Below are 25020 nucleotides of genomic sequence, written 5' to 3'. Positions count from 1 at the left end.
TAGGCGTTTCCCATATAAGTAAGGTGCCATTCTACCATCAGCTTCCCAGAGGCCAGAGGATTTCGTTAATAAAAGTAACAGCAACCCAAAAGTGGCGGTCACCTTCTTTCTGTCGCACTTTAAACATTATAGAATGATGCATTTGTTTCTAAATAGTTTGAAATGGTTGTAAATGTGGTAAATGCTTTAAGCGTTCAGTCGTTTCAATTGTCTAATGAGGAACTTCGCCTGACTTTCGCGTAGCCAGTGAAGCGTCATCCTGTGTCTTTGATGATAGCTATCGCTTGTTTTCCCACCCTGATCCCATTGCATGTCTTTCCACGCAACCATATCATGTGTATGTTTTTGCTGATTATAAACTGATCATAATATGAATACGAATCATACGAAACTGCCGAACATATGATTTTATGATTCAGGCATCATTAAGCACGTAGGTTTTGGTTTATCTATGTACATTAAAAATTATTGCTACTGCTTTGTATGGTGATCTACGTTTGAGTTTCTATCATCATCATCATTATCTCAGGCTATAGCTGTCCACAGCTGGACCTAGGGCTCGCCATGTGTTCTCCAGCGCGACTGGTTCATTACCACCTGCATCCAAGGAGACCCAGCAGCTTTCGCCAGGTCATCGGTCCATCTGACGGACGTGGTGGTACGTGGTCTCCACTCCAGAACTTTTCTGCCCTATCGGCCGTCCGATCTTGGCGCTATGTGGTCCGCCCATTGCCACTTCAGCTTGCTAATCCTACGGGCTATATCGGCGACTCTTGTTCGTCTACGAATTTTCGCCACATTTCTGATTCAATCCCGAGTTTCTATACTGAAATGAAAAAAAAACATATACACTTCAGCTATTTATACTTTATAACACGTAAATAACTCCTCTTTATGCGTCGCGATTATAGGTTTGATCTCTACATCTGCCTGAAAAACCGTTTTTTTTTGCGGTTGGGGCTTTAAAAAGAATATTTACGAAGGTTACCTGAACGTACGGAGCATTGCCCCATTTCGGCACAAACAGTCCAGGCTTTAAGCTGTAAGGTACCCTGTACACATTTAATCTCGATCGCGATCCGAGATGAATTTCCATGATTGCGCTTGAGAAACAACACATAATACTTAGTTATATTGTTTGAACGATATTTTTTACCTTATTACATTCTTGACATTTGGAATTGCAATTATGGGCATGTATGGAAATATTATCATAAAAAATAAATTACTGAGGTATGAATAGATATAGCTATGGAGTATACAATACATTCTTGATTTCAGGGTCGCGGGCGATGCGAATGCCGCCACGAGTGAACGCGTGACCAGAGCTGCGCGCGCGCCGCGCTCCCCTTTTCGCGCCCACACACACTATATGAGGTAGGTCCCACCTACTTGCTACCATGTCATAACCTAACGACACTCACGAATGAAGAGTCAAAACTTTACAAGAATTAATGACATTCTTCTGTTTCAGTTTGTTAGCGCCGTGTGTAGCGCGATGCGTGGCGTGCGCGCGTGGCTGGCGCTGGCGGCGGTGTGGGGTCTGGTGTGGCAGGTGTGCGGTGGGCCCGGCCCGCCCGCCGAACTTCAGTTTGCGCATGCTCTCTACAACCTGAGTATCCCCGAAAACAGCCCGCCCCGTACCTATGCCGAGCAGCCGCCGGCTGCTGAGCCACTGGGCGTACGTCTGCCCGCACCCGACGCCCGCGTGCGCTTCCGCATCCGACACGGCGATAAGGACAAATTTTTCAAGGCGGAAGAACGAACCGTTGGTGACTTCTGTTTCCTTTCGATACGTACCCGAACTGGCCATGCCGACGTACTGAACCGGGAGCGCCGTGACGCATATCGCTTGGATGTGCGCGCCACTGCGCAGCTGCCGGGTGGCCGACAGCTCGAGGCCGACGCCGTGCTGGCTGTCAGTATCGCAGACGAGAACGACCTGAGTCCTCTTTTCTATCCCACTGAATATGAAGCCGTCGTCCCAGAGGATGCGCCCCTACACTCCAGTATTGCTCGCGTGTCAGCTGAAGATGCCGACCTCGGGCTCAACGGTGAAATATATTATAGCCTCGAAGAACCTACCGATCGCTTCGCCGTCCATCCGACTACAGGTGTCATTACCATTACGCGTCCACTTTCAGCAGCTGAAAGTGCGCACCATAAATTTGCCGTGATGGCACGTGACCGCGCCTCTCTACTATCCCGAGGACAAGACGCCCCGGCCGCCCGGGCCACCGTGGCCGTTCGAGTCAAGCGAGTCAATCTTCACGCACCCGAACTTCACGTGCGCCGCATGCCTGAGGTGGTCGAGAACTCCACGGCCGAAATTTATGCTATCATAGAAGTGACAGACGATGACGTTGGAGAACACGGTCGCATAGCTAGCCTCGACATAGTGGACGGTGATCCAGACGGGCATTTTCGCGTTCGACCATCTACGCAGGCAGGCGAGTACGATGTGCTCGTGCACGCGCTGCTGGACCGCGAGAGCGCACCCGCCGGGTATAACCTCACACTGCGCGCCGTGGACGCTGGCCGGCCACCGCGCGCTTCATACCTCACACTACCAGTTACTCTTGTTGATGCTAACGACAACGCCCCCGTATTCAGCAGAGAGGTGTACGAAGCGAGCATTCCAGAGACCGTGCCACCTAACACTCCTGTCATAAGGCTCAAAGTTAGCGATCGCGATGAAGGCAGAAATGCGCGAGTTTATATAGAAGTAGTAGGTGGGAATGAAGGTGAAGAATTTTATGTCAATCCAGAGACTGGTGTATTATATACGGCAGTGCGGTTAGATGCCGAAGAAAAAGCACTTTATATACTAACAGTATCTGCAATTGATCAAGGGAATGCCGGCACAAGGAAGCAGTCTTCAGCTAAGGTCAAAATAACAGTTCTTGATTCTAACGACAACGACCCGGTATTTGAAAGGGAAGTAACTGAAGTCATGGTCCAAGAGAACGGTCCCAGCGGCGCCGTAGTAGCGCGTGTCGTGGCTCGGGATGCCGATTCAGGAGATAACGCCTATATTTCTTACAGCATAGCAAATCTGCAACCAGTACCATTTGATGTAGACCATTTCTCAGGAGCTGTCCGGACGACTCGACTTTTAGACTACGAAAGTATGCGACGCGAGCACACGCTGCGCATACGAGCCAGTGATTGGGGAGTTCCGTATCGCCGGCAAGCCGAAATGCGGCTCGTTGTGCGGCTGGAGGACGTCAATGACAACAGACCTCAATTTGAGCGTGTAGACTGCGTAGGCTATTTACCTCGAAGACTTGCTATTGGTTCGGAAATTGTGACACTATCAGCGATCGATTTCGATGCCGGAGATGTTGTTTCATACCGAATAATCGGAGGTAACGAGGACAATTGCTTTGCGCTAGACGCAGGCACAGGGGTGCTAAGTCTTTCTTGTGATCTGGGTGACATCCGCGCTGACTCGAGAGTGTTGAACGTGACGGCGACGGACGGCACGCACTTTGCCGACGCCACTTCTATGACACTGCACCTGGTGAGCAGCAGCGGCAGTGCGGGAGAGACCGGCGCTCTGGAGTGCCGTGACTCTGGAGTAGCTCGCCGCCTCACCGAGCTGCTGGCGGCAGCGGAGCGTAGTAACGCGCCACTTGACCTAGCTGATGAATTCTCACTGGCACCCTCTCGCTACGGCGAAAACCTACATGCTCCTGAATTTCTCGACTTCCCTGTTGAAGTAAAAGTAAACGAGTCCGTTGCACTTGGAACATCACTTGTTAAATTGAGGGCGCGCGACCGCGATCTCGGTTACAACGGATTACTAGTGTATGGTATATCTGGTGGCGACGCCGACTCTGCCTTCCGTATCGACCCGGACACGGGAGAACTCCAGGTAATCGGTTACCTAGATCGCGAACGAGAAAGTGAATATTACTTGAATATCACAGTATACGATTTGGGCACTCCGCAACACTCCGCTTCTCGTCTACTTCCAGTGACCGTCCTAGACGTGAACGACAATCGACCTCGTTTCGAAAAGACGCTTGCGAGCTTCAGAGTAACTGAAAATGCACTCAATGGTACGGCAATATTCCGTGCAAACGCCACTGACCGGGATGCAGGCGATTTTGCACGCATCACTTACAGCTTGAGCGGCGCCGGAGACGGCGACTTCTGTGTGGACCGCGACAGCGGAGTGTTGTCCGTGTGCGCGGCGCTGGACCGCGAGAGGCGCGCCCTGTACGAGCTGACCGTGCGGGCCACGGACGGCGGCGGCCTGCAGGCCGAGGCTATGGTGCGCGTGGCCGTGGACGATGTCAACGACAATGCGCCGCGGTTCGCGCTCAGCACGTACAGCGCACGCGTGCGAGAGGACGTGCCGCGGGCCACTTTGGTGGCCGTGGTCGAGGCCTTCGACCCCGATCTCGGCGCAGGTGGACTCGTCACTTACTCGCTGCCAGACCAACCGTCTGACGATATAGTATTCACTATCGACCCGACCTCGGGCACCCTTCGCACTGCGAAACTTTTGGACTTCGAAGAGAGGCAGGTAAGCGAAACTGCTAAGCCGGAAACAGTTATATTGATTTAGATTTCAAGTGTTCATAATACCATTTGGAAAGATGTTTTAGGATAAAGCCAAATATTTGCCTTATTTCAGAAAACGAAAAAACCGGATTGATTTCAATGAATTGATTCTTAAATTTACAATATTAATTCTTTTTACAATAAGCTATTGTAAATTATTTTTACAGGTGTATGGCGTAACGGTGCGTGCCACAGACGGCGGTCAGCCAGCGTTGTGGTCTGAAGCTACGGTCATTGTAGAGGTACTGGAGAAACCGATCTCGAACATTACAACAGTCTTAATTTATGCGATTGTAATTTGCTAATCAGTGGGTTTGGACTTAAGGTGGTGGACGTAGACGAGAACATGCACGCGCCCGTGTTCAGCGACCACGCCGTGCTCACGGGCTCCGTGCGAGAGGACAGCGAGCGCGGCACCGTGGTGCTGACTGCTGCAGCCACTGACGCCGATGCCGCCGGCCGCGACTCACGCCTCGCCTACTATGTTGTCGCTGGCTCCGGCATGGCTCACTTTTCTGTTGACGATGCAGGTATTTCCGACATCGATATTTTCACCCTTGTACTGGTGACGCTCGCGTTCACACGTTAAAATTTATGACATCTGTCATTTCAGGTATCATTCGCACTCTGACTCCCTTAGACCGGGAGTCGACTCCACACTACTGGCTGACGCTGTGCGCCCAGGACCACGGGCTGGTGCCGCGCCACTCGTGCGTGCAGGTGTTCATCGAGGTGGAGGACGTGAACGACATGGCGCCGTGGCCGGAGCGCGCGTGGTACGCGGCCGCCGTGCCCGAGCAGTGCGCGGCGGGCACGCGCGTCGTGCGGGTGCGCGCGCATGACGCCGACGCCGCGCCCGCGCCCGCTAACATCACCTACTCCATCGTGGCCGGCAATCCCGACGGTCTCTTCTCCATCGACGAACAGACTGGTATTCATTAATGTTGCTATACATACATATTATATAAATTACACCTTTTAATGTGATACCATCAAATCGTTTACATGCTGGATTTATATATGTTTGTTAGTCTATAACTTGAAACTTGTATAATAACGATCTGAATCGATTTGGTACAAATAACGTACAAATCTGCTATTACATTACATTACTTTAATCATTTACTTATTTGGTATGATGTTTATGTACAACTAGGCAGAGCGTGCGTATAGTAAGTATTCTTATTAAATAAGTGAGTGTTCCCAGGCGAGATAGTAACGACGGGCCGAGCCTTGGACCGCGAGGCGGCGGCGAGCCACGCGCTGGAGGTGCAGGCGTCGGACGGGCAGCTGGCCTCCACCGCGCGGGTCACCGTGCGCCTGCTCGACGTCAACGACCACGCGCCCGTGTTCGCGCAGCGCTTCTACGACATCCGTGTGCCGGCACCGCTGGCACCGCTCTCCCTGCCGCAGGTAACCACGCTATATCTATTTGTGAATTGTCAAGTGCATGCGACTTTGTATTATTGTACCGTGTGGAGTGAATTTAACAATGCCAACAACTGATGGTTGCGTTGTTAATACGCAACATTTTTCACAATCATTATTATTATTAAGTTAATTTAGTTGTGTGTGTGGAGTGCTAGTGTGCAACGGCGTGGTTTCATTCTCAGGGAGATGCTGCGATCGATGCTGCTGCTCTACCCGTCGCCGACGATAGCAGCACCGAATGGGAAACCGACGATGACGAAGAGGGCTCGGGCGTGCGGGCGACCTGGGACCTGTACGACGAGCTGGCGCCGGCGGGCCTCTACATCGCCACGGTGAGCGGTCGCCTGCATGTTCCTGCATGTCATGACCTTCCGAGGACAACCGGTCGGGCGAGGAGTGACACGTTAATTCGGTCCGCAGGTGGTGGCTTTCGACTCGGACGAGGGCGCCAACGGCACGGTGCGGTACTGGGCACGCGCTCGAGGCTCAGCGCGCGGGCTGCTGCGCGTGCAGGCCAGCTCGGGCCGCCTGTTCCTGGCGCCGCGGCTAGCGCTGGCGCCCGGCGACGCCTACGACGTGACGCTGCGCGCGTGTGACGCCGGCCCTCGCCCGCGCTGCAGTGTGGCGCGGGCCGCCCTGCGGGGAGTTCCCAGGGGCGGGGGCGCCCCGCCCGCCCTACCGGCGCCGCCGCCGCTGCAGGTGGCAGAGCTAGATGCGCCCGGCTTCCTGCTGGCCGTGCTGCAGGCCACTGACCCAGACAACGATGCACTCTATTACACTATTACAGGTATTAATGTTACACTGAACTACCAAATGTTTGAAAAACTATGTTTTTGTGAGACTTTTGATAACTTCTATTTCTTCAAAAGAACAACAATGTTCTTACTACAAAATAGAATTACGTGGTTAATCCATTTCAAAATTTAATAATATTTTGGAAATACCCTGCAGACGGTGACCCACGGCAGGAGTTTTACATCGGTAGGGAAGACGGCAGCCTAGTCCTGGCGCGACGCTTGCTGTGGGAGCGCCAGGCGCAGTACACGCTCAACGTGTCCGTCACCGACGGCTTGCACGTCGTGTACACCCCGGTGAGCTCCACCTTCTACCTTCGTGAACTCACGAACTGTGTCTACTCGGTCGCCATTTAACGAGTGCCGCTCGCAGGTCAACATCACGGTCATCAACGACGCCAACGAGGGCGGTGTGGCATTCTCACAAGAAGAGTATGTGGTGGAGACTTCAGAGGCGACCCGCGTAGGCGAGGCGCTGGCAGCCCTGCGAGCGCACGCGGCTAGCGGCGCCCCGGCCGGGCCCGCCGCCCCCGGGCCCGCTGCCCCCGGGCCTACTGCGCGTCTGCTGTACGGCTTGCACGCGGCACGCGCGCCCTCGTCCGCGCGTCTTTTTCGCCTGCACGAGCTCAGCGGAGTGCTGGAGCTCGCGCACCCACTGGATAGGTACATATCACTCCATGACGAGACATGCTTAGCTAAATGGCAAAATTTATACTTTGGTCCCGGTCTTTACATGGAAACCACACGTCCCCAGAGAGAGCGCGGCGACGCATGAACTAACAGTGTGGGCGCGAGACCAGGCGCCACGTGCTTCGCGAGCCTACGCGCGCGTTACGGTGCGCGTGCACGATGCAGACGAGCACGCGCCCGCGTGGGGCCGGCGCCTGGCCGAGGCTCGCCTGGCGCGCTCGGCGCCGGCGGGCGCGCTGGTGGCCGCGCTGCGCGCCGCCGACCCGGACGCGGGCGAGGCTGCGCGCGTGCTGTACTCGCTGGCGGGCGGCGACGCTGCCGGCCTGTTCACTGTGGACGCGGCGCTGGGCGACGTGCGCCTGGCGCGCGCGCTGCCCGCTGCCGGCCCGCGCGACTACACGCTGCACGTGCGCGCTGCCAACCCGCCGCCCGGCGCGCGCTCCTCCACGCTGCCGCTGCACGTGCTGGTGGTGGAGCCGGACGACGCGCCGCCGCGCTTTGCGGCCGCGGAGCTCGTGTGCGAGGTGTACGAGAACGAGCCTCCCGGCGCCTCGCTCGCCACGCTCGAGGTGCGCAGTGCCAGCGCAGTCTGGTTCTCACTGGAGGGTGGCGATGGCTTGTTCCGGCTAAATCCCGCCGCTGGTTTGCTTACCACCGCAGCACCCCTGGACTACGAGACGCAAAACTTCTATAATCTCTCGGTCACCGCGATCAATATGGTACATTCCACTGATATGTTAGGTACATTTCTAATAATGATATAAATCATAAAATATGTATTAAATTTGGCCTCGGTGTCGTGCTGCAGGGCGGTGGCGCGGCCAGCGCGCGCGTGGCTGTGCACGTGCTGGACCGCAACGAGTTCCCGCCCAGCCTGCAGCGGCGCGCGTACCGCGGGCGCGTGTCGGAGGCGGCGGCCCGCGGCGCGCTGGTGGCGGACGCGGCGGCGGCCGAGGCGGGCGCGCCGCTCGTGCTGCTCACGGACGACGCGGACTCGCCCGCCAACCGCCAGCGCGCCTACGAGATCCTACAGCCTGCCGCCGCCGCGCTGTTCCGCGTTGACCCCACCACCGGCGCGCTGCACCTACTGGCGCCGCTGGACTACGAACGCGCCTCCCACCACGAGTTCAGCGTCAGGGTAGGTTAGCCCCGGCCAGATAGGCTGTATCTTCACCCCTCGCGCAGGTCACTTTATTTTTCCTTTTTATAACAGGTGATCGACATGGGGACTCCGAGACTGCCATCGGGAAGCGTCGCGACCGTCGTCGTGGAAGTGACCGACGTGAACGACTGCCCACCGACATTCTCGCAAACCACATACGAAGCCACGGTGTTACTGCCGACGTCGCAAGGTGTAACGGTGGTGACGCTGGCCGCCAGCGACCCGGACTTGCCGGCGGGCGCGGCCATCAAGTACGATATCATCGAAGGTGATGCGGACGGCGCCTTCGAGCTCCGCGCGACCGGAGTGCTGGCCGTGGCGCGACCCGAGCTCCTGGCCGACACCTACCGCCTGCGCGTGCGAGCTTCCGATGGGCTGTACTCTAGCACCGCTCGCGTCGAAATTCGTGTTCGCGAAGCTGACAATTCAGGCCTCGCCTTCCAGAAGGCCGACTACTACGGCTCGGTCGTTGAGAATTCGACCAAACCTACAACCATCGCTGTACTGAATGTGCTCGGAGCGGCTCTCAATGAGCATATAGAATTTCAGATTTTGAACCCTGTTGAAGGATTTGAGGTAAAATAACTTCTCTTTAAAGATAAAATTAATGATTTAGGATTTGTTTTCTAACTACCGTCGATAATATTTCAGGTGGGTCGCACGTCGGGCGCGGTACGTAGCACAGGCGTGGCGCTGGACCGCGAGCTGCGCGACTCCTACACGTTGCTGCTGCAGGCGCGCAGTGCGGGGCCCGAGCCGCGCGTGGCCCGCGCTCGGCTGCACGTGACCGTCACCGACGTCAACGACAACTGCCCCGTGTTCGTGGAGCGGCCCTACGCCGCCGCCGTGCTGGCTGGCGCGGAGCCCGGCGCGCCCGTGCTGCGCGTGCGCGCCCTGGACCTGGACGCCAACGACAACGGCGAGGTGCGCTACGAGATGAAGCGCGGCCACGGCGAGCTGTTCCGCGTGGACCGGCGCAGCGGCCAGATCACGCTCAAGCAGACCGTGGACGCGCACAACCAGCTGTACTCGCTGGTGATCGCGGCCTTCGACGGCGGCGTGCCGGCGTGCGGCGCGGAGGCGAGCGTGACGGTGCGCGTGTGGGCGGGCGGCGCGGCGCCGGCCTGGCCGCGCGCGCACCTGCAGCTGGCCGCGCGCGAGGACACGCCGCCCGGCGACCCGCTGGCGCCGCCGCTGCTGGCCACCTCGCCGCTCAACCGCCAGCTCATCTACACGCTGCTCGACGACGCCGCCGGCCTCTTCGAGGTCCATTTCGACACAGGTCAGTGATCGGCTGAAATCCAGATATATATTGAACCAGTCCAATACATTGAACTGATATTTAATTTATACTCTTAGAACTTACTACTTACTTATGAAACTGCACGATTGGATATTGCGTAATTAGTGATCAATTAAAGGGGATGACTAACAAACGTAATCAGTTAATAAGTTAAGTGCATGCCAGGTTTACGGAACTGCAAAAAGTTTTAAACTCAAAAACGTTTCTACATTCCATACTGGCGTAACACCATAATGGATGATGTAGGTGATGGTAGGTGGCGGCTTACTGAGTGGGTTACTAACACGGTGATTTTATCCGCAGCACCCGACAGAGGCAATAGTCCATGTGAGTATGCTCCCCCCCCCCTTGCTCACTGCACTCGCATCATTAGTCACATTCATCCCCACTCCTCGCCCACTTGCAAAATGCGTACTATTCATTGTGCCATCGACTAGCTTCTGCTCGTGATTCTTGTTTTGTTTTTTTTTTTAGCTAGACTTGAAGCGTCACTTTCAAAACTTCACGTCTCCACCGAAACGAAAAAGTTTAATGAAACGTGGATTGTATAGACAAATCATCAGACACTTCTTCTCGTGAACGTCGACCAATAAATAAGTACTGATGATGTGTATTTTTATCGCGGAGGCTACAGCTTATATACCATCACGCTATCATTAATAGGAGCAGAGCAGCAGGTTCAGAAAATCTAAATTGCTGCTTAGACGGCATATGCCTATCTTTTAAGTTTGCCTCAAAAATATTACATTTCAAATATTTCCATTTCGCATTTATTTTACAAAATGATTGCGTTGAACACCACATTAATTCTGATGCTGTACACTAAACCAATCTACACATTCATGTGATTTTATTTATATCTAAAAAACGCTGATTTCGTCACTGACTCACTGATGGTCATCAAAATTCTTAGGGTATTTCCTAATGTCCTAGAAAGCTGAAATTTTGTATGTAAGCTAGTATTAGCACACAAACAACAAAAAAATTATAAAACTTGTAACTTTCATCCCCCAACCCCTTAAACTAGGGGATGGGAGTTTGTATGAGACCTGTAATTTTCAATTTTGACGCTAAAGGTGTAATCTAATCTAAAACTTGATGCCCCCAGATATATATATGACATATATGAACAGGTACTCCTTGTTATAAAAAAAAAAATCGACATATATTGAGACTTGAGACATTACTTAAGATCATGAGAGTGGGCTAGAGTGGGCTATAAAAAAGGCGCCTCTGATGTGTAAGGAATACACCCCAAAAAAAGAAGAAAAAAAAATTGTTACAAACATCTTACAAAAAGAAATGAAATCCCACCAAAAACATTTTCATGTAAAATGTTGCCAAGACGAGCTCATATGATTCGCACTGTCAAAAAGTTATCAGATCTTATGTAGAGCCAAGCTTCTAACACTACACGCCCTAACTCTACAAGGCCTAACTTCACAAACTCTACACCTTAGTCAAAATATGAGGCTTAGCCGTTCGTTACTACAAGAACTATTGTATAACACAAAAGTAATGAACAGTGAATTAATTTTTCACCTTACGCCGATGTGAATGTAGCGAAATGAACTCTAATAAATAAAATAATGAACTCTACAAGGCCCAACGCCTTGTAGAGTTAGGGCGTGTAGTGTTAGAAGCTTGGCTTTACATGAGATCTGATAACTTTTTACCCTTCCCATCCGTGAAATATCTGACGTTGACAAATGGCTTTAATTGTACGTGGTATGGGCACAAGACGCGGTCGCACGAATAAGCCGGAACTGAGTTTGCGTTGTGTCAGGTGTGCTGGTGGCGCGCGCCGCTCTGGACTACGAGACAGCGCGCGAGCACTCGCTCGTGCTGCGCGCTACCGACGGCGTCACCGGGGCCTTCGCCGACGCCGCGCTCACCCTGCGCGTGCTCGACGTCAACGACTGCGCGCCCGAGTTCCCGCAGGACGTGTATCGCGCGCCCGTGTCCGAGGCAGCCGCGCCCGGCGACCTCGTGCTCACGCTGCGCGCCGCCGACAACGACACCGGTGAGCCCGGACCCCAGCACAGCTCACACCGCTTTAGCACGCCTTTCGCCGAGGATCACCGATGACTTTTCTGTTACAGGTGAAAATGGACAAATCACATACTCGCTTACGGAGATGGACTCGGCCGCCGAGGGAGCTTTCGCCGTGGAACCTACGACGGGCGCAGTGAGAGTGGCCGCTGCGCTCGACCGGGAGACTCGCGCTCACTACCATCTACTGGTGACGGCCACGGACGCCGGCCGGCCGCCGCTGCTTACCACGGCACATCTGTTCATCACCGGTGAGTGTGAACACGCGCGGTGCGCTGCGGAGTCGAATGCAGACGGTAACCGTCCTCTCGTCCACAGTGGAGGACGTGAACGACAGCCCGCCGCGCATGGAGCGGGGCGTGGTGCCGGCGCTGGTGTCGGGCGAGGCGGCGCGCGGCACGCTGCTGGCGCGCGTGGCGGCCTGGGACCCGGACGAGAGGGACGCCACGCGCCTGCGCTACGCGCTGGAGGCGGCGGCGCCCTCGCGCGCCTTCACCGTGAACCCGCGCACCGGGGTGCTGGCGCTGGCCAGCCCGCGCGCCTGGCTGGCGGCCGGCGGCGCGGCGCTGCGCTCTCTCAACGTGTCCGTGTCGGACGGCGCGCACGCCGCCTTTGCGCGTGTAAAGCTGTCGCTGGCGCCCGCGAATCGCGCGCCGCCGCACTTCCCGCACCTTGTGCACGAGGCGCGCGCGCTCGAAAACCAGCCGCCGCCCCTGCTACTCACCACGGTACGCACGCCAAGCATCTGATATCTCGACAGAGGCGATCCATACTAAATACCTCTTTGAATAAATATTAAAACTCATTTATTTACTAAAATAAATACAGGTGAAGGCGTACGACGAAGACGCCGGTGAATATGGAACAGTAACTTACTCTATTCCGTCGGCGCGACTGCGCGAGACGTTCGCGATCGACGCGACGAGCGGCGCGCTGAGCACGCGCGTGGCGCTGGACCGCGAGGCGCGCGCCGACTGGGAGGTGCCCGTGACAGCCAGCGACGGCGGCGGCCTGCTGCGCCACACCGTGGTGCGCGTGCGCGTGGCCGACCTCAACGACAACGCGCCCGTGTTCCCGCTGCGCGAGTACCGCGCCGCCGTGCGCTGCGACCGCGCGCCGCACCTGCCCTTCTTGACGCTGGCGGCGCACGACCCCGACGCGGGCGAGCACGCGCGCCTCACCTACTCCGTGTACGAGGGCGACGTGCACTCGGACGCGGCGGGCCTGTTCGCCGTGGACCCGCGCTCCGGAGCGCTCTCCTTCGCGCGCGACGCCACGCCCTTCGGTGAGTCCCACTAGTCGTGAATCATTTATGATGTACATAATCATATCGCTCTACGAACACGGCCGGTCACTAGTCAGCCAGATTTCATTTTTAGATGCTATCTGCAACAAGATAGAGAAGAACGATTCGATCTTGCATTTAGAGTAAACCTAAGATTTTTAATAGAAAGCTTTAAAACCTAATTTGAGGGTTTTCTTACCCTCGGAGGAAAGCCGCCATCTCAAAAAAGAGTAAAAATAACACGCAAAAGTAATTGCAAATGACAGTGGTTAGGTAAAGTAGTAATGAGAGTGGCGTGCGTGTGTGCAGCTTCGCGCAGCGTGCAGGTGTGGGTGCGCGCGCGCGACGGCGGCGGGCTGGCGGGCGAGGCGCCCGTGGCCGTGTTCGTGCTGGGCGCGCGGGACGAGGCGCCGCGCCTGGCCGCGCCGCCCGCCGACCTGTTCCTGCGCGAGGACGCGGCGCCGGGCACGCTGGTGGCCGAGCTGCGCGCGCCCGACGCGCCCGCGCCCGCGCACTTCCGCCTGGCGCCCGCGCTCTGGCCGCGCGACCTGTTCGCCGTGGACGACGCCGGCCGCCTCGTGCTCGCCGGACAACTCGACCGCGAGACGGCGACCGAACATTTGATAGGTATGTCAATCGTACCCACCGTTTCTTTTATCACTTTTACAATATAAATATTTTATATTATATATGTTCGTAGGAATCATCGCAGAGGGCAGCGGTAGCCCGGCTCCGGCGACAATGGTGCAAACACGTCTGCACGTACTGGACGTTAACGAACATGCGCCGTCCTTCCATTCGCAACCGTACGTAGTGTACGTCGCCGAGAACACTCCTCCGCACACCAGCCTCGTTCAACGTAAGCATCCAAACGATAACCTGAAATGTGTCGTTTTAACTGATGACATCTAGGTTCTTGTTCGTTATCTTTTAGTCTTAACCAAAATCTTAATTCCATCTTATGAAAACTGTATGAATAATCATAACTAAAATGATTGTATTTAAGGGTACTAAAATAGAGGTGCAATATAAAAAATGCAAAAACTTAAGTATTCCATATACGTATTATTATGCAAATACGTGACCGTTACGATTATACGTTATTCTTTAGGAAAAGTACAAAAAAGTACATCTGTACTTTACTCACGTATTTTGCTTCCCATAAAAAATTGGATTATAGTAAATATAATCCTATTTTTTCAACAGACTCCCGTAAAGCGTATTTTAAAAATCTTAAATTATTAACTTTGCCTTGTAATATATATAGCCGCTCTCTAATTGTCTCTACTTGTGTGTTATCCCGACCGGTTACAGTGATGGCTGACGATCCGGACGCGGGGACCAATGGTGAAGTGCGATACTCGCTGGCGACGGAGAGCGGCGAGGGCGAGGTCGCGGACGGCGGGCTGTTCGCCGTGGACCCGTACACCGGCTGGGTGAGCACGCTGGCGCCGCTGGACCGCGAGGCGCGCGCCGAGCACCACCTGGCGCTGGCGGCGGCCGACGGCGGCGCGCCGCGGAGGCTGGCGCGCGGGACGCTGGTCGTGCGCCTCGTGGACTACAACGACTGCCCGCCCGAGTTCCGGCAGCGCGAGTACGCGGCCGAGGTGCGCGAGGACGCGGCGGCGGGCACGGTGGCGGCGCGCCTGGAGCTGCGCGACGCGGACGCGGCCGCCGCGCCGCTCTCCTTCTTCGTGGCGGACGGCGACCCGCGCGCGCGCTTCCAGCTGCGCGCCTCGGGCGAGCTGTACGTGGCGCGCGCGCTGGACCGCGAGACCGAGCCCGCCTACGACCTCACCGTGGCCGCCACCGACGGCAAGTTCACGGCGCAGGCGCGCGTCCGCATCAGAGTGCTCGATGTCAACGGTGAGCGCGATGTCATTATACTTAAGTACTGAGCGATTAGGGAGCAATGCTAATATACGCTTTAGAATTTCTATAACGTTTATACCATCGCTACCTCGTAATAAAACAACGCGGTGTAAAATTTTGTAGAACATTATTTTGATGTATCCCGCAGGGTTAAACCAGCGTTCACCATGAAAGCGTAACAAAATAGTAAATAATTTGAAACCTTTAAAATTTACTATGTTTCTCTACTAAATTATCCATAGGTTTTATAGGTATATAGGTTTTTGCGTGAAAATGTAACAGACATACAAACTTTCACGTTTATTGGCTTATGGCAAAAATACCGCTATTAACTGTAGTAACAACAAATTATATAAATACAAAGTAAGCAATCCCTTTAGTGTATATCTCAGTATATGTCTATATGGCAAGCCCCAGTATTCATAATGACGTTTAATGTCGTTTATGGCATGTACAGACTCGTTTTGATTTAAAAGAGTTTGCACGCAGTGAAACCTATATGTTTTGTAAGGGTCTTTAATCTCCGAACACCTGATTTCTTCTAAATCGGCGAAGTAGTTGTATATTAATAATTCCGTGCAGGAGTACGGTAGATTCGAAGTGGAAACCTTATATGAATAACAAAACAGCAAAATAAAGTGATTTGAGTCTTAAACATATATCCGCAAAATTCTGATTATGGAGATTTCGTTAAGTTCCGATGGCACTGACAAACAAACCGCTGTCGCCAACTTTACTTGACGTTTTGCGAAAATTTCAAACTAGCTGGTGCCCGCGACTACGTCCGCGTGGACTTCAGTTTACAGCATTCGGAGTCCTCTTTTTCATGGGAATGCCGAGATAAAACGTAGCCTTGACCCCCTATTACACCCCCCTAAATTCAAACTACAAAAAAAGTTTTATATAAGTTTGACCCATCCCATATCTCACCATTACTGCAACCCTTTTTTCCATTTAAAAAGTAGCCTATATCCTTAATCAGGCTATCTGTATACCAAATTTTAATACAATCGGTGCAGTAGTTTTGGCGTGACACACAGACAGAGATACTTTCGCATTTATAATATTGGATAGATGCGCAGTTTATCAGTATAAGCCTAAGTCAATCAACCCAGGGCTACATTTTATCCCGGCATCCCCATAGAAACGGGAACCCCCGAACGCCGTAAACTAAACTCCACGTGGACGGAGTCGCGGGCAACACCTAGTAGGGTTTTATAGAATATCTTTAAAAAAAAACTGTCAGACTGCACGACCATCGCCATATTATGTTATAATAAAAAGCTGAATTCCCATGGCAGACAACCCGCCCTACTGCCTGCGGCACCGCTACGTGGCGCGGCTGCCGGAGGACGCGGCCAACGGCACGCACGTCATGACGCTGGAGACCGGCGACGCGGACGAGCCGCAGGACGCGCGCCTGCGCTACTACCTCAGCGGGGACGCCGCGCACCACTTCAGCATCCACAAGGAGACGGGCGCCGTGAGCGTGGCGGCGCCGCTGGACCGCGAGGCGCGCGCCGCCTACCGCCTGCGCGCGCACGCGCAGGACCGCGAGCGCCACGACTGGGAGTGCAGCTCCGAGCTGCGCGTGTGGCTGCTGGACGTCAACGACAACGCGCCGCGCTTCTCCGCCGACACCTACAGCGTCACGCTGCCCGAGGACGCCGACATCGGCACGCTCGTCGCTAAGGTAAAGCCTGCGCCTTTTACTATTTATTTCTCATTTTCGACGCATATGGGCATAAAACCGCAATTTCTTTGTGTTCATAATTTTCCTGTGCGGCAACTCTAGCCTCAGCACAGTACAAGCAAAGTAAAATAAATGACTAGGCAGTTTAAAAATATTTTGATAAAATTGTTATAGTTTTTAACCTTACAAGATAAACATTAGATATTATATTACCTACTGTAGACTTTTTTTAAAGCAACGTTTCCCTCATATTCATACCTGTTTCTTCAAAACTTTAACCGTTGACGCAGCGCACGTATTTCTTATTTTTGCTGTGCTCTAGCATTGCAGTGCTTATAGATTTCACATTTTACAAACAAAGCTTGGCTAGTCTCAAACTTAACAGAGTTTGCATTATGAATACTAAACAATAATAGATAATCATAATTATGAATATCTTAATACTTATATGATATGGATAAGCTGGCTGACCCGGAAAGTGTTTTGCTGCCATATAAATTCCTAACTTCTTCCGAGGAGTAGGGAGGGGGGAGGCCCCCTCCCTATTATTTCAAGGGATGTTTGTTAAAAAAATATTTTACATGTCTTTCATTACGGTCTATGAAGAACATGCATATAATTTTTTATTGGAAACCATAGAAAATCAGATCAATTACATACAATATTCCAACACCCGACTAGGACCGTTAGGGGATGATTTTTGAAACGAAAAATACGCATGTTCAAAACTTTCGATTGAGTACTTGTATATTGAATTTCATTTGAAAAACTTCAATACAACAAATACACAAGAAACCGTGCTCGGTTAGTCCACTAACCATTAGGTAGACCAACAAGCTAGTCAAGGAGGAACATCATTTAAAATTAAATACTTGTAACATTTTACACTAAAACCGTTTTGAAACTTAAGTTGAAATTGGTCAGGTCCACGCGACGGACGCTGACCTCGGGGAGAACCGGCTCGTGCGATACTCGTTCGTGGAGGAGCCGAGCGGCGCGTTCTCGCTGGCACCCGAGTCCGGCATCATCACGCTGCGCGGCGCGCTGGACCGCGAGACGCAGGCGGAGCACCGCCTCGTGCTGCGCGCCGCCGACGCCGGCCAGCCGCCGCGCTCCGCCACCGCCACGCTGCGCCTCACCGTGGCCGACGTCAACGACAACCCGCCCGAGTTCGAGTTCCACCGCTACCGCGCCGCCGTGCCCGAGCTGCACGCGCCCGGCACGCAGGTGCTGCGCGTGCGCGCCACCTCCCGCGACGCCGGCGTCAACGCCGACGTCTACTACTCGCTCGTGGGCGGCGACGACAAGGACGACTTCGCCGTCGACCGCGCCTCGGGCGTGCTGACCATCGCTCGCCCGCTGGACTACGAGCGCCGCAAGGAGTACCTACTGACCGTGCAAGCCATCGACGGTGGCACGCCGCCGCTCAGCGACCTGGCTACCGTGAACGTCAGCGTGTCGGACGGCAACGACAATGCGCCGCTGTTCTCGCAGGCGTCGTACGGAGCCCGCGTGCGCGAGGACGCGGCGCTAGGCGTGCGCGTGCTGCAGGTGCTGGCGGACGACGCCGACTCGGGCGCTAACGGCCGCGTGACATACTCCATCGCGCGCGGCGACCGTGACTCCCGCTTCGCCATCGACCCCGACACCGGCTACGTGTCGGTGGCCGCGCCGCTGGACCGCGAGACCGCGCCCGCCTACGTGCTAGAGGTGCATGCCAGGGATCATGGCCTGCCGGTACTCGAGGCTACCGCTCTTGTTAACATTGAGGTGGTCGATGCCAATGATAACCCTCCTCTCTTCGCCCAATCCAATTACACAGCGGTTGTCCAGGAAGATAGACCGCTAGGACATACGATTTTGAAATTTGTCGTGGAAGACGCCGATGCTCCTCCGAATGCCGCACCTTACACTTTTGATTTTCAATCCGGCAATGAGATGGGCGCCTTTCGACTGGAACAGGATGGATATTTACGGTCGGCGACTCGCTTTAATCATCGTATTAAAGACCGTTATATCTTGCAAGTGCGTGTATTTGATAACGGAACACCACCGCTTTACTCAGACACGTGGGTTTACATAAAAGTAATAGAAGAATCCCAATACCCTCCAGTGGTGACCCCGCTAGAAGTAGTTGTCAATTCGTATCTAGATGAATTTCCTGGAGGTGTCATAGGTCGCGTATATGCATCCGATCGTGACGCGTACGATACTCTAACTTACGCCATCGCACCTGTCGATGGGGCTCCTTACCCTCCCACAGACTTGTTCGAAATCGACTCATCCGATGGTACACTAAAAGCTGCACCTCGCCTCGACGTCGGCGACTATCGACTTAACGTGACAGTCGACGATAGCAAATTTGTCGGCTTCGCAATAGTGAAAGTGACAGTTATTTTAGTGTCAGATGAAATGCTCGCACAATCAATCGTAGTGCGGTTTCGAGAAGTTACCGATCGAGACTTTGTCCTGAGCCATCGAAAGGGATTTGTCAGAGCCATCGCCGAAGCTACAGATTGCGAACCCAGCGACGTCATTGTAGTCAGCGTACAACCCTATGGGGAGCAAGACGAAACAGGTGAGTTAGCGCGCTCACGCCGCCAGGTGGCGCAGGACTTGGATGTGGCTTTCGCGGTGCGAGTGGCGGGCGGCTTCCTGCCGGCCGACGCGCTGCGCCGCCGTCTGCACGCGCACCTGGAGCGGCTGGAGGAGCGCGCGCGCCTCGTGGTGGAGGAGCTGGTGCGCGCGGCCTGCGGCGGCTGCGTGCATGGCGCCTGCGCCGAGCGCGTGGCGCTGCGCCCCGCCGCCGCGCGCGCCGTGGCCAGCGAGGTGTTCGCGCTCGTGGCGCCACCGCACCGCCTGCGCGGCGACTGCGCCTGCGCGCCCGGCTACGGCGGCGAGCGCTGCGAGCGCGCGCTCACCGACTGCGCCGAGTGCCGCGCGCCGCCCGTGGCGCAGCTGGCGGGCGACGGCTACCTGCTGTACCGCCTGGAGCGCGGCGTGGTGGAGGGCGCTCGTCTGCTGGACGACGAGCTCACGCTGTCGCTGCGCTTCCGCACGCGCCGCGAGCGCGGCACGCTGCTGCAGGCCGCCGGGCGCGTGGACTACGCTACGCTGGAGGTGGCGGAGGGCTACCTGCAGTTCCGCATGGAGCTAGGCGCAGGCCCGGCGCAGGTGCGCGCGGCGGTGCCCGTGGCGGACGGCTTGTGGCACGAGGCGCGCCTGGAGCGGCGCGGCGCCAGCATGCGGCTCACCGTGGACCGGCGCAGCGCGCAGGCGCAGACGCCGCCGCCCGCCGCCGTGCTGGACGTGCGCGCCGACCGCCTGCTGCTCGGAGCCGCGCTGCAACGACATGCTCACGCTTTTGCTGCAGAACAGGTACCCAAACCACGTCTTAATTATCCTATGTAATTTTTTAGTCATAATCATAGCTTTTTTTGTTAATATTCTCTTCGAATGAAACTACTTTTACGGATTTTATCGCGGATTATTATTCGACACCTTTGCAGGTCTCATGGTCACGGGCAGAATTCGTTTCAATTTCATTTCAATGTCTATTATTCGCGTAAACCTAAGAAACTACTAAATTTTAATATTCTCTTCGTTAACAGGTGACATACGGCTTCCACGGCTGCATATCGGAGGTGAAATTAGGTGGCGCCGTTTTACCTTTGGAAGAAGGTGGCACGTCGAGCGATGGGCGCGCTCAACTAGTAAGGCGGGTACGCGTTCGAGTGGCGAGCTCGTGCCCGGCATTGCCACCGCCCACGCCTTGCGCGTCATACCCCTGTCTCAACGGAGGTTCGTGTCGCGATGTGGCAGATTTGCTAGAGGGCGACGCGGAAGGCACGAGCGAGGCCGACGAGGGCTATACATGCTCGTGCCACGCGCGCTTCTCGGGGAGGCGCTGCGAGGTGGACAGCGACCCGTGCGCGTCGCAGCCCTGCCTGCACGGCGGCTCGTGCTCGGCCGACGCGCGCGGCTACCGCTGCGCCTGCGCGGCCGGCCTGCAGGGCGAGCGCTGCGAGCGCGGCCGCTGGTGCGCCGCCGACGTGTGCGCGCACGGCGGCGCCTGCGAGGAGGGCGAGTGGGGGCCCTCGTGTCGCTGCCGCGGCTACTACGGCCCGCGCTGCCAGTACGACGTCGACGAGTGCGCCGGAGAACCGTGCCTCAACGGGGCCACTTGTGTCAACGAACCCGGCTCATTCCGCTGCCTCTGTCCTCCGGATAAAACCGGTAACTACTCTTGTCTCGTGCTATGCTCAGTGAAGTTTTGTTAGGCTCCGACTGCGGTTTCTATATTGTGACCATTCTCCGACAGGCATGAACTGCGGCAATCCGCTGTACTCAGACGCAGTAGTGGCTGGCGGCGCGGGAGACTCGACCGCGCGGGCGCTGCGCTCGGCGTGGCGCTGGGCGTGCGAGGCGCGCTGGCCGCTGGCTGGCGCCGGCGCGGCGCTGGCATTGCTGCTGCTGCTGGCCGCCGCCTTGCCGCTAGTGCTGCGCCGCCGCCGGGCAGCGCGGGCTAAGCCTAAAGACGATGAGCCTCTCAACAGCCACGCGCTTGACAAACTGGCACCACGTGCTTCAAAACTCTCTAACTTGGAAGCCGTGCGTCGCGAACGGCCCGCTTCCTGTGCCGATCCTCATCCGCTCAACAACGTCGACACGCTGCGCAGTTACGGCTCCGCCGGTGACGAACTCGAAGGGATACCGCCCGACTACCGCCGCAACTTGAACATAGACGTCGTCGATCGCAAACCCTGGTCTGAGCAAATGCACCTACATACGTTTGTAGACAATAAAATATATAACGGTGCGTGAACGTCGTAAACTCTACACGAAATGAAAATAACTAATAATGTGGATCGGCTTCGGTCACTAATTCGAGTAACCTTCTCCCCCAGACCTCAAGGGCTGCAAGAGCCGAATCCGAGCTCGGTCCCCGGGCTGCGCGCGGCGCACGGGGCTGGCGGCGGGCGGCGTGGAGCCGCACCTGGTGGGCGGCTACCACTGGGACTGCTCCGACTGGTGCGGCGGCGGCGGCGCGCTGCCCGGCATCAGCGAGGTGGCGGGCTCGGAGCGGCCCGATTCGTCCTCAGCGGCGTCGCCCGGCGCCTCGCCCGCGCCGCGCCGCCGCCCCGCCCGCGCGCCGCGCCGCGCGCTGCCGCTCGACACGGACTCCGCGCCCGACGACGCCGACGCGCCGCGCCTCACTGACGGTGAGTTACGCCCCGACCACGTCGGCTTCACTTCCTGCCCGGGTCCCGACTCATTGTCCCGGTTGTTACAGCTTCATCGTATCTCCTGAACACGGACGACTACGGAGTTCGAGTCGGTAGCGATAGCGAACCGCTGCGAGCTCGGACGCTTCGCGAACCGGACGCGGCGAGCCTCATAACTATGCTAGGTGAGGTCTCGACTTTTTTTTGCTAATGCGGGGGAATCCTCGTGGACACTTGCCTTATTGAGGAGAGGACTGGTACTGGTAGTGACAGACTCTTACTGACTAAACCGAACCGCCGAGTGACGTCAGCCGCGTTTGATAGTCACAGCTCCCAGTCATTTCACTTCCGTGTGTTATAAATAATATAATTTTTCAGAGGAACGAAATTCACTACTCGGAGGCGACGACTACGAGTCCGGCAGCGAGTTGTCTGCAAACCTGTGCGAGATCGAGGAGTCGGACGCGGAGGGCGACCCGGAGCCGGCGGGCGGGCCGGGCGGGCCGGGCGCGCGCCACACGGACGTGTGACGGCGGCGCGCGGCGAGCTGGCCTCGCCCGCACACTGCGCGCGTGCTCTCTCTACTACTGCACTACGTTGCACTCTGCAGAAGGCTGAACTACCTAGTTATATTTAAATTTAGTTAAGACTTACTCTACTGTTTGGAGGTTGCGTAGACGAACTGTAAAACCTTATGTTTGCCAAATTCACTATGGTTCCAACGTTTGTTTAAGTCGCTCGTGACATATTAACAGGATGAGCCCCACTAATTCTGTACGTGAGTGCTGTGCATTCGCGGCAAGAACAACTGCGGTTATAAACGAGCTTAACTAACCAATAGCTATTTAATCTTCCCTGTCTGCCTACATCAAAGTACCTGTATCATATAAAGGCAGCTCGTTTGTGTTATGGTATTGATCCGAATACTGACTCCGACGGACTGCTGCAATTGGGAATCGTTTCTGTATATATTATAACGCTTAATCTGTTGTCAGCTGACTTCACGAAAAGTACACAGTTATACAAATAGATATAAAACATGACTTAACTATCAGTAACTGATAATGTACATAATAACTTTCATGTATATGTTAGGTAAGACGGAGAATGGACCGGGACGGGAAGGATAAGACTTGTACATAGCGCTAGTATATAGTTACGAATTAGATAGAACAAGTTGTAAATAACTGTAAGAAAGTGATAAATCGTTCGTTTGTGTTACTTTCCTTTTCTACGAAGATGTAAACGCGCCGCACGCCGGGAACAATTTTATAAGTATTTAATACTCTACAATACAAAGACTACGATGTGCAAGTGATGCCGCGGGTGTCGAGTGCCCGGCGGCGGCGGTAGCTAGGACACTTGTGTCGGCGGCGGCCGGCGGGCGCGTCGGCCGGCCGCGCTCTATGTTAATGAAATGGTGCTCCAATCGTAGTTTCATATCATACTCTAAACTGTGCATTTAAAAATCGAGTAGCCGATGCGTTCTCCTCCTAGATTAGTGTACTAAATTAAGGATCTATTTTTATATATACAAACAATATGGCGCGCGGGCGGGAACTCGTGACCCGCGCCGCTGTCGGCGCGCGCGCGCTCGCGCCTGACGCGCGGCCGCGCACGCGCCCTCTACTTGTCAAATCTGTATCTTTTTTTTATAAAGAAAGGTTTATAAAATAATTTATTGAATCGTTGTGTAAATTTTGACACGACCAATAAAGACTAACTGAAACGTTTGCGTGTTTTAATTCTTACGTAACCTTTGAGACTGTCGAAAGCCTTCGAGAAATCAATAAAAGCGATGTATAGAGGGATGTTAAATTCGGTATGGTTCTCAATCAGCTGATTTAAACCCTAAAGAAGGTCTGAAGTCGGAGGTGCTAAGTCCCAGAAACCCGCTTGTTCTGCAGGTTGATACTTGATAGTTATCTAGTTTTTCGGAAATACGGTTCTCTATAATTTTTATTACATATTGAGTGAAATAATGGGAATGTTCCTGATTTTAAAATATCGTTAAATAGTTTAGTTAAATACAGTAACAGAGCTGGTTCTCCGACCTTTAAAGCTTCAGTAGTAATTCCGTCAGGTCCGGGGCTCCTGTTATACTTGATGTTCAGCAGTGCTTGACGGACTTCGGATTCTGAGATAGGTGGTAGATGATCCGAACATGAGTAGATAGGTTCCGGTCATGAATCATCTGAATCAGAACAGTCCAAATATAGATATGAAGAATAAAAAATAAATTTCGGTTTGTTTAATTTCTTAATAATCCCCTGTTAGAATTACTTAATGCTGTTTTTATAGACGATTTTAGTGTATTCAAAAATATCTAAACTAAGAAATCAATAAGAAAGCATAATTCTGTCACGAATATCTTTTTTAATGAATACCTCCGAATATTACTCTCTATATTATCAAAGCGATATCAAGGTAGTGAAGCGCAATGACTTTTTCATACGATTAATATTTCTTACATAATCTATAGAATGAAATTAGTCATTTTTCCCGCATTTAAGAACTTTATTTTTCCTTTTTTACTGAAAATAGTAGCATAATTGAAAGCCTGTTGATGTTTTCCGCTGCCATTAGCAAGTACCGTCACGCCCACTGGTTACGTATCGAGTGGTTATTAGACTCTCGCGAATGACCAACAGAGGGCGGCCTCCGTAAAGAAAAGTCAGTTTCGTCTTGCCGCCAACTTTATTGGGTCGAATGTATCTCGTGAATTAAATAGACCTGCCGTGAGACTTCATAAACCTAGAGTGCAGTGTTGTTTTCCCGAGTTTTACCCGCGCAGCACCGGTGGATGAACCAGAGAACAGGTTAAGGTCGCCGGCAAACCACAACGCGGCGACGCTCTCTGGAACCAGGCACTTTCCCTTCATCCAGGTCCTAAGCGGGGTCCCTGGATTTATAAGGTACGTAGTCATTTGCTGTTTTGCAA

At 54.3% G+C, this 25020-nt stretch overlaps 1 protein-coding gene across 1 annotated transcript in view; it reads left to right on the top strand.

Moving 5' to 3' along the window:
• Positions 1-23812, top strand: part of LOC113501545 (fat-like cadherin-related tumor suppressor homolog) — a 33689-nt gene extending 9877 nt beyond the window's left edge. Inside the window, exons 2-30 of the mRNA XM_026882735.1 lie at positions 1282-1377; positions 1475-4534; positions 4740-4814; positions 4898-5102; positions 5186-5503; positions 5780-5985; positions 6186-6335; positions 6424-6790; positions 6955-7094; positions 7171-7460; positions 7552-8206; positions 8296-8625; positions 8701-9225; positions 9301-9931; positions 10256-10279; positions 11739-11975; positions 12055-12255; positions 12323-12732; positions 12833-13289; positions 13599-13916; positions 13990-14148; positions 14604-15155; positions 16463-16854; positions 17779-20232; positions 20466-21090; positions 21176-21670; positions 21762-22076; positions 22148-22264; positions 22458-23812. Coding sequence (XP_026738536.1) covers positions 1499-4534; positions 4740-4814; positions 4898-5102; positions 5186-5503; positions 5780-5985; positions 6186-6335; positions 6424-6790; positions 6955-7094; positions 7171-7460; positions 7552-8206; positions 8296-8625; positions 8701-9225; positions 9301-9931; positions 10256-10279; positions 11739-11975; positions 12055-12255; positions 12323-12732; positions 12833-13289; positions 13599-13916; positions 13990-14148; positions 14604-15155; positions 16463-16854; positions 17779-20232; positions 20466-21090; positions 21176-21670; positions 21762-22076; positions 22148-22264; positions 22458-22609 — 13836 coding nt within the window. The 5' untranslated portion in view covers positions 1282-1377; positions 1475-1498 and the 3' untranslated portion in view covers positions 22610-23812. The remainder of the gene's footprint in view (positions 1-1281; positions 1378-1474; positions 4535-4739; positions 4815-4897; positions 5103-5185; positions 5504-5779; positions 5986-6185; positions 6336-6423; positions 6791-6954; positions 7095-7170; positions 7461-7551; positions 8207-8295; positions 8626-8700; positions 9226-9300; positions 9932-10255; positions 10280-11738; positions 11976-12054; positions 12256-12322; positions 12733-12832; positions 13290-13598; positions 13917-13989; positions 14149-14603; positions 15156-16462; positions 16855-17778; positions 20233-20465; positions 21091-21175; positions 21671-21761; positions 22077-22147; positions 22265-22457) is intronic.
• The last annotated feature ends 1208 nt before the right edge of the window (positions 23813-25020 follow it).

Source organism: Trichoplusia ni, chromosome 2 (genome assembly GCF_003590095.1).
Source record: "Trichoplusia ni isolate ovarian cell line Hi5 chromosome 2, tn1, whole genome shotgun sequence".
NCBI classification, from domain to species: domain Eukaryota; kingdom Metazoa; phylum Arthropoda; class Insecta; order Lepidoptera; family Noctuidae; genus Trichoplusia; species Trichoplusia ni.
The sequence above is the reverse complement of the archived record's forward strand: the minus strand, read 5'-3'. Positions and strand labels throughout refer to the sequence as shown.